At 47.6% G+C, this 14,641-nt stretch overlaps 1 protein-coding gene across 1 annotated transcript in view; it reads right to left on the bottom strand.

Moving 5' to 3' along the window:
• The window catches only part of LOC144675602 (myosin-7-like), a 148,618-nt gene that overhangs the window by 9,160 nt on the left and 124,817 nt on the right, over positions 1-14,641 (bottom strand). Inside the window, exons 32-35 of the mRNA XM_078536252.1 lie at positions 13,154-13,346; positions 10,131-10,334; positions 7,778-7,903; positions 6,319-6,489 (exon numbers count right to left, since the gene is read on the bottom strand). Of these exons, the coding sequence (XP_078392378.1) occupies positions 6,319-6,489; positions 7,778-7,903; positions 10,131-10,334; positions 13,154-13,346 (694 nt within the window). The remainder of the gene's footprint in view (positions 1-6,318; positions 6,490-7,777; positions 7,904-10,130; positions 10,335-13,153; positions 13,347-14,641) is intronic.

The raw sequence follows: 14,641 nt of genomic DNA, 5'->3' as shown, positions 1-14,641 counted from the left end.
ATGCACTCTGGGTGGGGGACTTCAATGTCCATCACCAAGAGTGGCTGACCGAGCTGGCCGAGTCCTAACGGACATAGCTGCTAGACTGGGTCTGCAGCAGGTGGCGAGGGAACCAGCAAGAGAGAAAAACGTACTTGACCTCATCCTCACCAACCTGCCTGCCGCAGATGCATCTGTCCATGACACAGAGTCACAGAATTTTAACGGCACAGAAGGAGGCCATTTGGCCCATCGTGTTTGCACCAGCTCTCCAAATGAGCATTATGACTAGTGCCATTTCCCTGCCTTTTCCCCATACCCCTGGACATTGTTTCTATTCAAATAATCATCTAATGTCCTCTTGAATGCCTCAGTTAAACCTGCCTCCACCACACTTCCAGGCAGCGCATTCCAGACCCAAATAACTCGTCCTGTGAAAAAGTTTTTTTCTCACATCACATTTGCTTCTTTTGCAAATCACTTTAAATCTGTGCCCTCTTGTTCTTGATCCTTTAATGAATGGGAACTGCTTCTCCCCATCTACTCTGTCCAGCCCCCTCATGATTTTGAACATCTCTATCAAATCTCCTCTTAGCCTTCTTCTCTCCAAGGAGAACAGTCCCAACCTCTCCAATCTATCCTCATAGCTGAAGTCTCTCATCCCTGGGACCATTCTTGTAAACCTCTTCTGCACTCTCTCCAATGCGTTCACATCCTTCCTATAATATGGCACCCAGAACTGTACACAATATTCCAGCTGAGGTCTAACGAGTGTCTTATATAAATTCAGCATAACCTCCCTGCTCTTGTACTCTATGCCCCTATTAATAAAGTCCAGGATACTATATGCTTTATTAACTGCTCTCTCCGCCTGTCCTGCCACCTTCAATTATCTATGCAAATATACAGCCAGGTCTTTCTGCTCCTGCACCCCCTTCAAAATTTCACCCCTTATTTTATATTGTCTGTCCATGTTCTTCCTAGCAACATGATTCACAGTATCAGTAGGAGTCCTTGTGGAGATGAAGACCCGTCTTCACATTGAGGATACCCTCCATTGTATTGTGTGGCTGTGCTAAATAGGATAGATTTTGAACAGATCCAGCAACTCAAGACTGGGCATCCATGAGGCGCTGTGGGCCATCAGCAGCAGCAGAATTGTACTCAACCACAATCTGTAACCTCATGGCCCGGCATATCCCCCACTCTACCATTACCATCAAGCCAGGGGATCAACCCTGGTTCAATGAAGAGTGCAGGAGGGCATGTCAGGAGCAGCACCAGGCAGACCTAAAAATTAGGTGTCAACCTATTGAAGCTATAACACAGGACTGCTTGCATGCCAAGGGATAGACGGGGCTAAGCGATCCCACAACCAATGGATCAGATCTGTTAGAATCATCTCTCTCTAGACGGAATTTTTCTTTTACAAAATGGATGGACCTGGCACGATGTGGTCATCTGGATGCTAACCTGGGATTTTCTTTTAAAAGGTCACTTTGTTCACTTTGGAAATGTCAACAAGCAGGCCTCTTCCAAGAAATCACCTGACCTTCCTGGTAGTCGAGGAAGATCTGGTTGTTTGTTTTGAACTGCAATCACTTTAATTAACGGGGGAAAAAATTGAAAAGGAAGGCTGGTGACTTGCTGGAAATCACACGCGGGAGTGGAAAAAAACTTACGTTGTGAACCTGCTTGTTTTGAAGGCAGTCTGGTTGGGGAACAAGGCTACCTTGACTGGCTCCCTCTCTCTACCTTGTCTAAAATTGTGTGGGGCTGTCAGTCTGTAGCCAGAGAACCCTCATCTGAGTGTAACTAGTCTGCATTTGGACCTGCAAAGCTGAGACCAGTGGTGAGAACTTCCAGACATCCACTGGGACCAGTGGCCCCGCTTCACGCGAGAGAACCCCAGGTTGACAGCGTCGAGACCCTGCAGACTTTATCCTTTACTTTATAACCTTTATGGCCCATGCAAAGCCCATCTCTGCAGAGAGATTCTATCTGTTTGTCCTTTGCTTGTCTGTGCGTGTGTCTGTGTGTGTGCTGGGGGAATTCCTTAGGAAGCGATAGATAGTTATACTTCCCGATTACAATTATGTGTTAACCAGTACTTGCAACTCGTTAAAAGGAGTTTTGCTTTAAAAATAAATTAATCGTTCTGAGTTTTTTTGAAAGAAGTCTGGCCAGGGTCTCTTTTCTTCTGGGTACTAGAGGTATAGGTAAACAATTGGCCATTTCGGTGAGAAAATTAAACATTTAAATCAATGGGACAGCCTGTGGAGTAGTCAGGTTTGATAATTCGCGCATTCCTCCCATCCTGGTCATAACACATCTAAGCTCTGCAGTCCTGCCACATCCAGTTGTGAACGGTGGTGGACAATTAAACAACTCACTGGAGGAGGAGTCTCCACAAATATCCCCATCCTCAATGATGGAGGAGCCCAGCGCATCAGTGCAACAAGATAAGGCTGAAGCATTTGCTACAATCTTCAGCCAGAGTGATGGATGATCCATCTTGGCCCCCTCCTCCGGAGGTCCCCAGCATCACAGATACCAGTCTTCAGCCAATTCGATTCCCTCCATGTGATGTCAAAGAACAGCTGAAGGCACTGGATAGTGCAAAGGCTATGGGCCCTGACAATATTCCAGCAACAGTACTGAAGATAAAAGCAAAAAACTGTGGATGCTGGAAATCCAAAACAAAAATAAAAATACCTGGAAAAACTCAGCAGGTCCGGCAGCATCTGCGGAGAGGAACACAGTTAACATTTTGAGTCTGTATGACTCTTCAACAGAACTAAGTAAAAATAGAAAAGAAGTGAAATATAAACTGGTTTAGGGGTGGGGGGGTGGGACAGGTAGAGCAGGATAGAGGGCCAGTGATAGCTGGAGATAATCAAAAGATGTCACAGACAAAAGGTCAAAGAGGTGTTGAAGGTGGTGATATTATCTAAGGAATGTGCTAATTAAGGGTAGAAAGCAGGACAAGCAAGGTACAGATAGCCCTGTTGCGGGTGGGGTGGGGTGAAGGGAAGGGATCGAAATAGGCTAAAAGGTAGAGATAAAACAATGGATGGAAATATATTTAAAAATAATGGAAATAGGTGGGAAAAGAAAAATCTATATAAATTATTGGGGAAAAAAGGGGGGATAGGAAAGGGGGTGGGGATGGAGGAGAGAGTTCATGATCTAAAATTGTTGAATTCAATATTCAGTCGGGAAGGCTGTAAAGTGCCTAATCGGAAGATGAGGTGCTGTTTCTCCAGTTTGCGTTGAGCTTCACTGGAGCAATGCAGCAGGCCAAGGACGGACATGTGGGCATGAGAGCAGGGTGGACTGTTGGAATGGCAAGCGACAGGGAGGTCTGGGTCATGCTTGCGGACAGACCGAAGGTGTTCTGCAAAGCAGGCACCCAGTCTGTGTTTGGTCTCTCCAATGTAGAGGAAACCGCATTGGGAGCAGCGAATGCAGTAGACTAAATTGAGGGAAGTGCAAGTGAAATGCTGCTTCACTTGAAAGGAGTGTTTGGGCCCTTGGACGGTGAGGAGAGGGGAAGTAAAGGGGCAGGTATTGCACCTTCTGCGGTTGCATGGGAAGGTGCCGTGGGAGGGGGTTGAGGAGTAGGGGGTGACGGAGGAGTGGACCAGGGTGTCCCGAACGGAACGATCCCTGCGGAATGCCGCCAGGGGGGGTGAAGGGAAGATGTGTCTGGTGGTGGCATCATGCTGGAGTTGGCGGAAATGGCGGAGGATGATCCTTTGAATGCGGAGGCTAGTGGGGTGATTAGTGAGGACAAGGGGGACCCTATCATGTTTCTGGGAGGGAGGAGAAGGCGTGAGGGCGGATGCGCGGGATATGGGCCGGACACGGTTGAGGGCCCTGTCAACCACTGTGGGTGAAAAAGCCTCGGTTAAGGAAGAAGGAAGACATGTCAGAGGAACTGTTTTTGAAAGTGGCATCATCAGAACAGATGCGACGGAGGAGAAGGAACTGAGAGAATGGGATGGAGTCCTTACAGGAAGCGGGGTGTGAGGAGCTGTAGTCGAGGTAGCTGTGGGAGTCGGTAGGCTTGTAATGGATATTGGTGGACAGTGTTATCACCAGAAATTGAGACATAGAGGTCAAGGAAGGGAAGGGAAGAGATGGACCATGTGAAAATGATGGAGGGGTGGAAATTGTAAGCAAAATTAATAAATTTTTCCAGGTCCAGACAAGAGCATGAAGCAGCACCGAAGTAATCATCGATGTACCGGAGAAAGAGTTGCGGGAGTACTGAAGACTTGTGCTCCAGAACTTGCCGCACCCCTAGCCAAGCTGTTCCAGTACAGCTACAACACTGGCATCTACCTGGCTGTGTGGAAAATTGCCCAAGTATGTCATGTACACTAAAAGCAGGACAAATCCAACTTGGCCAATTACTGCCCCATCAGTCTACTTTCGATCATCAATAAAGTAATGGAAGGGTCATCAACAGTGCTATCAAGTGGCTCTTGATCAGTAATAACCTGCTCAATAATGCCCAGTTTGGGTCCTACCTGGGCCACTCAGCTCCTGACCTCATTACAGCCCTGGTTCAAACATGGACAAAAGAGCTGAACTCCCGAGGTCAGGTGAGAGTGACTGCCCTTGACATCAAGGCAACATTTGACCGAGTGTGGCATCAAGGAGCACTCGCAAAACTGGAGTCAGTGGGAATCAGAGGGAAAACTGTCTGCTGGTTGGAATCATACCTAGAATAAAGGAAGATGGTTGTGGCTGTTGGAGGTCAATCATCTCAGTTCCAGGACATCACTGCAGGGCTTTCTCAGTATAGTGTCCTAGTCCCAACCATCTTCAGCTGGTTCATCAATGACCTTACTTCCATCATAAGGTCAGAAGTGGGGATGTTCACTGATGATTGCACAATGTTCAGCATCATTCGCAACTCCTCAGATACTGAAGCAGTCCATGTCCTAATACAGCAAGACCAGGACAATATCCAGGCTTGGGCTGACAAGTGGCAAGTAACATTTGCGCCACACAAGTGTCAGGCAATGACCATCTCCAACAAGAGAGAATTTAACCATCGCCCCTTGATGTTCAATGGTATTAGCATCACTGAATCCCCCACTATCAACATCCTGGGGGTTACCTGAACTGGACTAGCCATATAAATACCGTGGCTACATGAGCAGGTCAGGCTAGGAATCCTGCAGCGAGTAACTCACCTCCTGACTCCCCAAAGCCTGTCCACCATCTACAAGGCACAAGTCAGGAGTGTGATGGAATACTCCCCACTTGCCTGGATGAGTGCAGCTCCCACAACACTCAAGAAGCTTGACACCGTCCAGGGCAAAGCAGCCCACTTGATTGGCACCCCATCCACAAACATTCATTCCCTCCACCACTGACAGAGTAGCAACAGTGTGTATGATCTACAAGATGCACTGCAGAAACTCACCAAGGCGCCTTAGGCAGCAACTTCCAAACCCACGACCATGACCATCTAGAAGGACAAAGGCAGCAGACACATGGGAACACCACCACATGGAAGTTCCCCTCCAAGCCACTCACCATCCTGACTTGGAAATATATTGCCATTTCTTCACTGTCGCTGGGTCAAAATCCTGGAACCCCCTCCTTAACAGCACTGTGGGTGTACCTACACCACATGGACTGCAGTGGTTCAAGAAGGCAGCTCACCACCACCTTCTCAAAGGATAGGCAATAAATGCTGGCCCAGCCAGCGAAGCCCACATCCCATGAATGAATAAAAAACTCCACTTTCCTGCCTGTCCCTATAAACCTTGATTCCATTGTCTATCAAAGATCTGTCTAAGTCAGACTTGAATATATTCTATGACCCAGCCTCTACTACTCTCTGGGATAGAGAATTCCAAAGATTAACGACCCTCTGTAAAAAAAAAAACTCCTCCTCCAGATAACCCCACAAGAGAATCACCCTCTCAGCGTCTACGCTGTCATATGTTTCAAAAAGATTACCTCTCATTGTTCTCAACTGCAATGAGTATCAGCCCAACCTGCTCAACATAAGACAAACCCCTTCATCCCGGGAATCAGCCTCGTGAACCTGCTCTGAACTGCTTCCAATGTAAATATGTCTCTCCTTAAGTAAGGAGACCAGAATCGTACAGACGACTCCAGGCGTGGTCTCACCAATGTTCCATATAATTGTAGCAAGGTTTCCCTACTTTTATGCTCCATGCCCCTTGCAATATTCCCCATTTTCCTTTCTAATTACTTTCTGCACTGGCATTCTAACCTATTGTGATTTATATATGAGGTCCTGGCTTCCATGGACACTGTGCATTGTTAGTTATTCAGCTCTGGGCTTCTCACCTGTGTCTCCATCTTTTGTAGCTGCTTCTTGCTGCTCTTCAGTGCTCCCGCCGCAGCCTCATCCAGGCGTTCCTGCAATTCTTTGGCCATCAGCTCCAGATTCTTTTTGGCGTGTTCCAGAGACGAGTTGATTTCCTGCTCTTTGTTCAGCTTCTCAGTCAGTGCCGTAACCTGAGCAACGAGAAAAACCGTGCATTCAGCACTCTCTGGACTGGCCATCTTACTCACGGAGAATGTTGCCTGAGGGGTGGGGCAGGCGGGGGGTCGGGGTGGGGCAGGCGGGGGGTCGGAGGGGGAGGCGGTGGGGGAGGGGTGTGGGTCGTGGCGGTGTGACGGGCTGGGGCATGATGTTTTCGGAGGTGTCCATGAAGTAATTATTACTGCTCAAACTATTCCGCGTGGCACTAACATTATTTGACATGTCTCCGTGTGTATTAAACTCTCAGCATAAGAGAGAGAGAAGGGGAGGTTTTTTTGCCCACCCTAGAACACTCCTGTGGCTCAGAGCTCAACATTCCTACAACTTCAGCGAGAACAAATACTGAACAGTGGCTTTTACAACTGAAATCTTCTCATTTATTATTTAGTTCGTTCATCGGACGGTGTCACTGGCTGGGTCAGCATTTGTTGCCCATCCCTAATTGTCCTTGAGAAGGTGGTGGTGAGCTGCCATCCTGAGCCACTACAGTCCACCTGTTATAGGTGCACCCACAGTACCGCTAGGAAGGGAGTTCCAGGATTTTGATCCAGCAACAGAGAAGGAACAATGTGGTTCCAAGTCAGGGTGGTGAGTGGCTTGGAGGGGAAGTTTCAGAAGGGCACAAATCTGCTGCCCTCGTCCTTTTAGGTGGGAGAGGTCACAGGTTTGGAAGGTGCTATTGAAGGAGCCTTGGTGAGTTGCTGCAGTGCATCTTGTAGATGGTACACACACTGCTGCCACTGTGCGTCGGTGATGGAGGGAGTGAATGAGGTGGATGAGGTGCCAGTCAACTTTGTCCTGGATGGTGTCGAGCTTCTTGAGTGTTGTTGGAGCTGCACTCATCCAGGCAAGTGGGGAGTATTCCATCACACTCCTGACTTGTGCCTTGTCGATGGTGGCCAGGCTTTGGGGGAGGTGGGTTACTCTCTGCAGAATTCCCAGCCTCTGACCTGCTCTTGTAGCCACAATATTTATATGGCTAGTCCAGTTCAGTTTCTGGTCAATGGTAACCCCCAGGATATTTATAATGGGGGATTCAGTGATGGTAATGCCATTGAACATCAAGGGGCGATGGTTGGATTCTCTCTTGTTGGAAAAGGTCGTTGCCTGACACTCGTGTGGCGCGAATGTTACTTGTCACTTGTCAGCCCAATTTTATTTGGAGTCATGTTCAGACTGGGCACTGGAGTTGTGGAATAGGGAATGTCATACAGGATTAGGGAGTGTGGGAACGTACTAAGAAAGGAATGTTGTAGTTACCTCAGTCTTGGCTTTCCTGCAATTTTCTGCTTCCGCCCTGAATTCCTGCACCAATTTCTCAACTTGTCGATTCAGTTGTTCAACGTCATATTCGTACTTTTTCTTCTGGTTTAGAAGGTTTACGTTCTGGATGTGGAAAGGAAAGAATTTGAATTTATATCACAACTTTTACAACCTCAGGATATCCCAAAGGACTTTCCAGCCAGTCTGGTGCACTGTTGCAATGTAGGGAAACGGGCCACCTAATTGGCGCACAGCAAGATCCCACAAACAGCAATTAGATACATAATCTGTGCTGGCAGTGTTTGTTAAGGGATAGCGACGAGATCTGCCCTGCTCTTCTGTGAATGATGCCGTGCGGTCTTTTACACACACCTGTGAGAACAGATGGTGGTGGGGGGGTGGGTGGGGGGGAGTCTTGGTTTAATGTCCCACCCGAAAGGCAGTGCAGCATTCCCTCAGTGCTGCGCTGCAACGTCAGCCTTGATTTCTGTGCTCAAGTCCGGGAGTGGGACTTGAACCCACAACCTTCTGACTCAGAGACAAGAGTGGGGCCCATTGAGCCTGTCCGGCTGACCCTGAGCGTGCAAGGGGTGACGGTAGAGAAAATAATTCAATCTTGCAAAGAAATTTTCACGTAAATTCAAACACCAAGTGCTGATTTGAGCACAGTGCTGCTGTGAAGTACAGTCTGACACTAACCCAGACTCCATTCCTGATAACCATAGGGACATCCGCGGGATTCTTCCGACACCTCGCTTAATGTCAGCTGAAATTCCAGAGAAATAGCGTTCACCAGAATTCCAATCATCCGCCTAAGTTATGGCAGGAGTCCTGGATAGAACTGGTTGAAATTCCAAGTGATATTCCTTTGACAAGGAAGTATTCAATGAACGGCATGGCACTAGGAAGTTCTGAGGAACAAAGGGACCTTGGCGTGTGTGTCCATAGATCTCTGAAGGCAGAGGGGCATGTTAGTGGGGTGGTGAAAAAGGCATATGGGACACTTGCCTTTATCAATCGAGGCATAGATTACAAAAGTAGGGAGGTCATGTTGGAGTTGTATAGAACCTTGGTGAGGCCACAGCTGGAGTACTGTGTGCAGTTCTGGTCGCCACATTATAGGAAGGATGTGATTGCACTGGAGGGGGTGCAAAGGAGATTCACCAGGATGTTGCCTGGGATGAAACATTTAAGTTATGAAGAGAGGTTGGATAGACTTGGGTTGTTTTCGTTGGAGCAGAGAAGACTGATGGGTGACCTGTTCGAGATGTACAAGATTATGAGAGGCATGGACAGGGTGGATAGGGAACAGCTGTTCCCTTAGTTGAAGGGTCAGTCACAAGGGGGCATAACTTCAAGGAGGTTTAAGAGGGATGTGAGGGAAAACTTTTTTACCCAGAGGGTGGTGACGGTGTGGAATGCGCTGCCTGGGAGGGTGGTGGAGGCGGGTTGCCTCACATCCTTTAAAAAGTACCTGGATGAGCACTTGCCACATCATAACATTCAAGGATATGGGCCAAGTGCTAGTAAATGGGATTAGGTAGGTAGGTCAGGTGTTTCTCATGTGTCAGTGCAGACTCAATGGGCCGAAGGGCCTCTTCTGCACTGTGTGATTCTGTCATTCCGCAACTGGCCTCTTGTGAATGATGGGTGGGCTACTTTTTTTTTGGGAAATGTTAAGAATCATTCAAAGCAGAGAAAGTTCTGGAATGTTTGAGTAAAAAATTGGCATCGAGAGGTCTAAAGAGTCTGGTGCTTTGGGAAAGACACAATGGATCGCTCATTGAGAGCTGATACTAGATGGAAGAGAAGCTCCAGTTTATAATGCTTTCATTTAGCCGCTGGGTCAAATTTTACAGGGGTTTGTTTGTTTTGTAATTTCACTCATCCTTTTTCTGCTTTGGGGAATAGCGGGGACGTTTGGAAGGATTAGCAGGCTGATTATTAGCCCCTGTTTGAACTGCATCTTGAATGTTCCTTCTGTGGCCAACAAGCCCTGGAGCGGGACTTGAACCCAGAGGCAAGGAGGGCGACCCACTGATCCACAAGAACTCTTTCTTTGTCGGAACGGGGGAAGACATTCAAAAGCAATTGCTAAGCTACCCGAAGGAAACCGTATTCAAAGGGAGCACAAGTCACGGTCGGACTACGACGCTTCAGCCCCCATTCCCTGATCCACGTTCCCTCCAGACATTTTCCCTCTCCTGGGATCTCGGGAGTGACGAGGTGACAGTTCAATCTTTGACTCCTCCAGCATTGTTCACTGGCACAGGTCGGCTGCACGTCTAGAGGAAATGACGGACCTGGACACGTATGGCTCAACGCCTTGAAGCGGAGGCTGCTGGGGTACCTGAGAGAGAATCATCTCCATTCTGTCTCTGCCCTCCTGCAGCTCCTGTTCCGCAGTTTTACAATTCCGCTCCGCAGTCTCCAGCGTGCTCCGCAGGGACTCGAGCTCAGAGCTCAGCACCGCTCCACGTCGATTGGCCACGGTCATCTCTTCCTTCAGCTCCTCGTTCTGCCGACTGGTGGACTCCAGCTGAGACTCTAATTCCTGGGAAAGAATCAGCGGGTGAGAGCCATTAACACCGGACACGGGGACGGTTAATAGGGTGAACTCACTGACTGGAGTGGGGAAGACACACTTGCCAATGGGTTACACACTTCCCAATCCCATGCATTAAATTAGTTCCCCTAAATCCATGTCCCAGAGTGAAAAGTGTCGTCTTGTTATTTCATTGTGTAGGTTCAATGATACCTGTCATCATTATTTTCAGATTGCTGAATATAGAGTTATAAATTATAAATGGTAGAATGGTAAGTGTAGAAGGGCCAGCTCGCCAACCTAGTGCAACTTAGCACTTGAGTGCAACTGAGAATAGAGAGAGCTGGGAGTTGGGGGCTTTAGGGAGTTAGGGGAGGAAGGGAAAGGTATTCCTTGCTTTTGCTTTGGCGTTTGATAACGTGAGCGGAGCGGCACCCTTAAGGAGCGACGGGAACCAGGCCCAAGACCAGAGCGGGACCGAGAGCCGCTCGAGAGGAGCGGCGGCCTTGGTAAGTATGACCTGATGAGCATTTCTACTATTCAGTCTTTAAAAGTAAAAATTGGGCTTTAGCTTAGACCAAATAGTGTTCAAAGTATAAGAAGTAAGGTCCCGAGTATATATTTAATATTCTTTAAACTGGTGGAAGTCAAAGTAAAGGGAGTAATTTATGGGTAAGTCACGGCAGGGCAGCTCGGCCACATGGAATGCTCATCCTGTGTGATGTGGGAAGTCAGGGACACTTCCAGTGTGCAGGAAGTGTCTCCAGCTGCAGCTACTCAAAATCCGCCTTTCGGAGCTGGAGATTGGAGTCACTGCGAAGCATCCGCAAGGCTGAGATCCTCGTGGATAGAACGTACAGTGAGGTTGGTCACACCGCAGGTAAAGAGCGCGCAGGCAGAAAGGGAATGGGTGACCGCGAGACAGAGGAAAAGCACTAGGCAGGTAGTGCAGGAGCCCCATGGGTCCATCTTCCTCCCCAACAAGTTTCCTGTTTTTGGATACTGCTGGGGGAGTTGGTCTGTCAGGGGAATGCAGTAACAGCCAAGTCTGTGGCACCATGAGTAACTCAGCTGCGTGGGGGTGGGGGGAGGGAGAAAAAAGATTGGGAGAGCAATAATGATAGGGGATTCTATCATAAAGGGAACAGATCGACGTTTCTGCGGCTGCAGACTTGACACCAGGATGGTATGTCTCCTCCTTGGTGCCAGGGTCAAGAATGTCACTGAGTGGCTGCAGGACATTCTGAAGGGGGAGGGTGAACAGCCAGAGGCTGTGGTCGATATCGGTACCAACGACATGGGTAAAAAGAGGGATGAGGTCCTGAAAGCAGTAGATAGGGATCTAGGAAATAAATTAAAAAGCAGGACTTCAAAGGTAGTAATCTCAGGATTACTCCTGGAGCCATGTGCTAGTGAGATCAGGAATAGGAGAATAGATCAGATGAATGCATTGCTGCAGAGATGGTGTAGAGGGGAGGGATTTGGATTCCTGAGGCATTGGGACCGATTGTGGGGAAGATGGAACCTGTACAAGCTGGTCAGGTTGCACCGCAGCAGGACCTGGACCAATATCCTCGCAGGTGGTATTCGCTAGTACTGTGGGGGGAGGGTTTAAAGTAGAGTGGCAGGGGGATGGGAACCTGAACAGGGAGATACGGGAGAGGAAAACAAAGATAGGAATGAAAGACAGAAAAGTAGAAAGCAAAAGTGGAAGGCTGAGGAAATAAGGGCTAGCAGCAAATAGGGCCATAGTACAAAAAAATGTGTAAAAATGTTAAAAAGACAAATCTAACGGCGCTGTATATGAATGCACGGAGCAATTCGCAATAAGGTAGATGAATGAACAGCGCAAATAGATGTAAACGGGTATGATATGATTGCGATTACTGAGACATGGCTGCAGGGTGACCAAGGCTGGAAACTGAATATCCAAGGGTACTCGATATTTAGGAAGGAGAGGCAAAAAGGAAAAGGAGGTGGGGTAGCCTTGTTAGTTAAGGATGAAATCAGTTGTTAGTTAGGGATGAAATCAGTGCAATAGTGACAGATGATATTGGCTCAGAAAATCTAGATGTAGAATCAGTCTGGGTGGAGCTAAGAAGCAACAAGGGGCAGAAAACATTACTGGGAGTTGTATATGGGCCTCCAAACAGTAGTGGTAAGGTAGGGGACGGCATTTAACAGAGAATTAGAGATGCATGTAACAGGGGTGCTACAATAATCATGGGTGACTTTAATCTACATATAGATGGGGCAAACCAAATTAGCAATAATACAGTGGCAGATGAATTCCTGGAGTGTGTACGAGATGGTTTTTTTAGACCAGTACTTTGAGGAGCCAACTAGGGAACAGGTTATTCTAGATTTGGTATTATGCAATGAGAAGAGATTAATTAATAATCTTCTTGTGCGGGGTCCTATAGGGAAGAGTGACCATAATATGATAGCATTCTTCATTAGGATGGAAAGTGAAGTAGCCAATCCGAAACTAGGGCCATAAATCTAAATAAAAGAAACTATGTAGGTATGAGCAGTGAGTTGGCTACGATAGATGGGGAACTTCATGAGGACTGGACACATGGAGCAAGTGTGAGGAGGCATTGATGGACACATGGACTGAATGTGAGGAAGGACTGATGGACACATGGAGTGAGTGTGGGGGGGGGGGGTGAAGGACATGGAGTGAGTGTGAGGAATCAGTGATGGACACAGAGTGAGTGTGAGGAGGGAATGATGAACACACAGAGTGAGTGTGAGGAAGGAGTGAAGGCCACATGGAGTGAGTGTGAGGAGGTTGAAGGATTTTTTTTAAAATAAAGGAAACTCACTTTTGTTTGGGAGAGTAGATTGCGAAGGGCTCTCTGAGGCTCGCCCGCTTGCCGAAGCGCTTGGTTCATTTGCTGCTCCATCTCGTTGAGGTCGTTCTCCATTTTCTTCTGGATTTGGAGAGCTTCATTTTTACTCTTTATTTCCCTCTCCAGGTCCGTTTGCAGAATGTCCAATGCGCGCAGGTGGCTCCGTCTGAAAGGGCACCATTTAATTTGAGTTGGGCGGAAAGGCACCGAGGGTGTGGGGATCATGTTAATCCACTTGTCTAAGTGGGTAACCCGTGGGACTGGGTGGAATACTGGAATGACATCCCGCTGGATACTCCCAGTGGAGAGTAGAATCGGCCGCAGTGTAAACCAACCTTACACCCAGTCCCAAGGGGTTCCTGGCATATGAGCATATGAAATAGGAGCAGGAGAAGGCCACTCAGCCCCTCGTTCTTGCTCTGCCATTCAATAAGATCATGGCTGAACTGATTGTGGCCTCAACTCCACATTCCGCCCACCCCTGATGACCTTTGACTCTCTAGTAATAAGCCTACTCCTGTTAATATTAATTGACCCTGTCTCCACTGCTCTTGGGGAAGAGCGTTCCAAAGATTCATAGCCCTCTGAGGAAGAAATTACTCCTCATCTCCATCTTAAATGGACAACCCTTATCTTTAAATGGAGTCTCATAGTTCTAGTCTCTCCCTCAAGGGAAAACATCCTCTCAGCATCCACCCTGTCAAGTCCCCTCAGGATCTTACATGTTTCAGTAAGATCACCGCTCATTCTTCTAAACTCCAGTGGAAACAGGCCCAGCCTGTGCAACCCTCCCTCGTAAGTCGTAACCCTCCCTTATCTCAGCTATCAGTTGAGTAAACCTTCTCTGAACTGCTTCTTTTATAAACTTCATTTATACCCTTTCTTAAATAAGGAGACTAAAACTGGACGTAGATGTGGTCTCACCAATGCCCCAAACAACTGTAGCAAAACATCCCTACTTTTATACTCCATTCCCCTTGCAATAAGTGACAATATTTCATTTGACTTCCTAATCACTTGCTGTACCCGTATACTAATATTTCCTGATTCATGTACTAGGACACCCAGATCCCTCTGTACCTCAGAGTTCTGCAATCTCTCTCCATTTAAATTACATGCTGCTTTTCTGTTCTTCCTGCCAAAATGGACAAGTTCACGTTTTCCCACATTATACTGCATCTACCAAATTTCTGCCCACTCACATAACTTATCCATAGCCCTTTGTAGCCCCCTATGTCCTCTTCACAACTGACTCTCCTACCTATTTTTGTGTCATCAGCACATTTAGCAACCATACATCTGTCCCTTCATCCAAGTCATTGATATAGATTGTAAATAGCTGAGGCCCCAGCATTGATCCGTGTGGCACTGCACCTGTCATATCTTGCCTACTTTATGCCTTTATGCCTTGTCTTTGCTTTCTGTTAGCTAACCAATCCTCTATCCATGCTAATATGTTAC

The sequence above is a fragment of the Cetorhinus maximus genome, chromosome 3 (assembly GCF_964194155.1).
Source record: "Cetorhinus maximus chromosome 3, sCetMax3.hap1.1, whole genome shotgun sequence".
NCBI lineage: Eukaryota > Metazoa > Chordata > Chondrichthyes > Lamniformes > Cetorhinidae > Cetorhinus > Cetorhinus maximus.
Note: the sequence above shows the minus strand (reverse complement) of the source record. Positions and strands in the feature narration are given on the sequence as shown.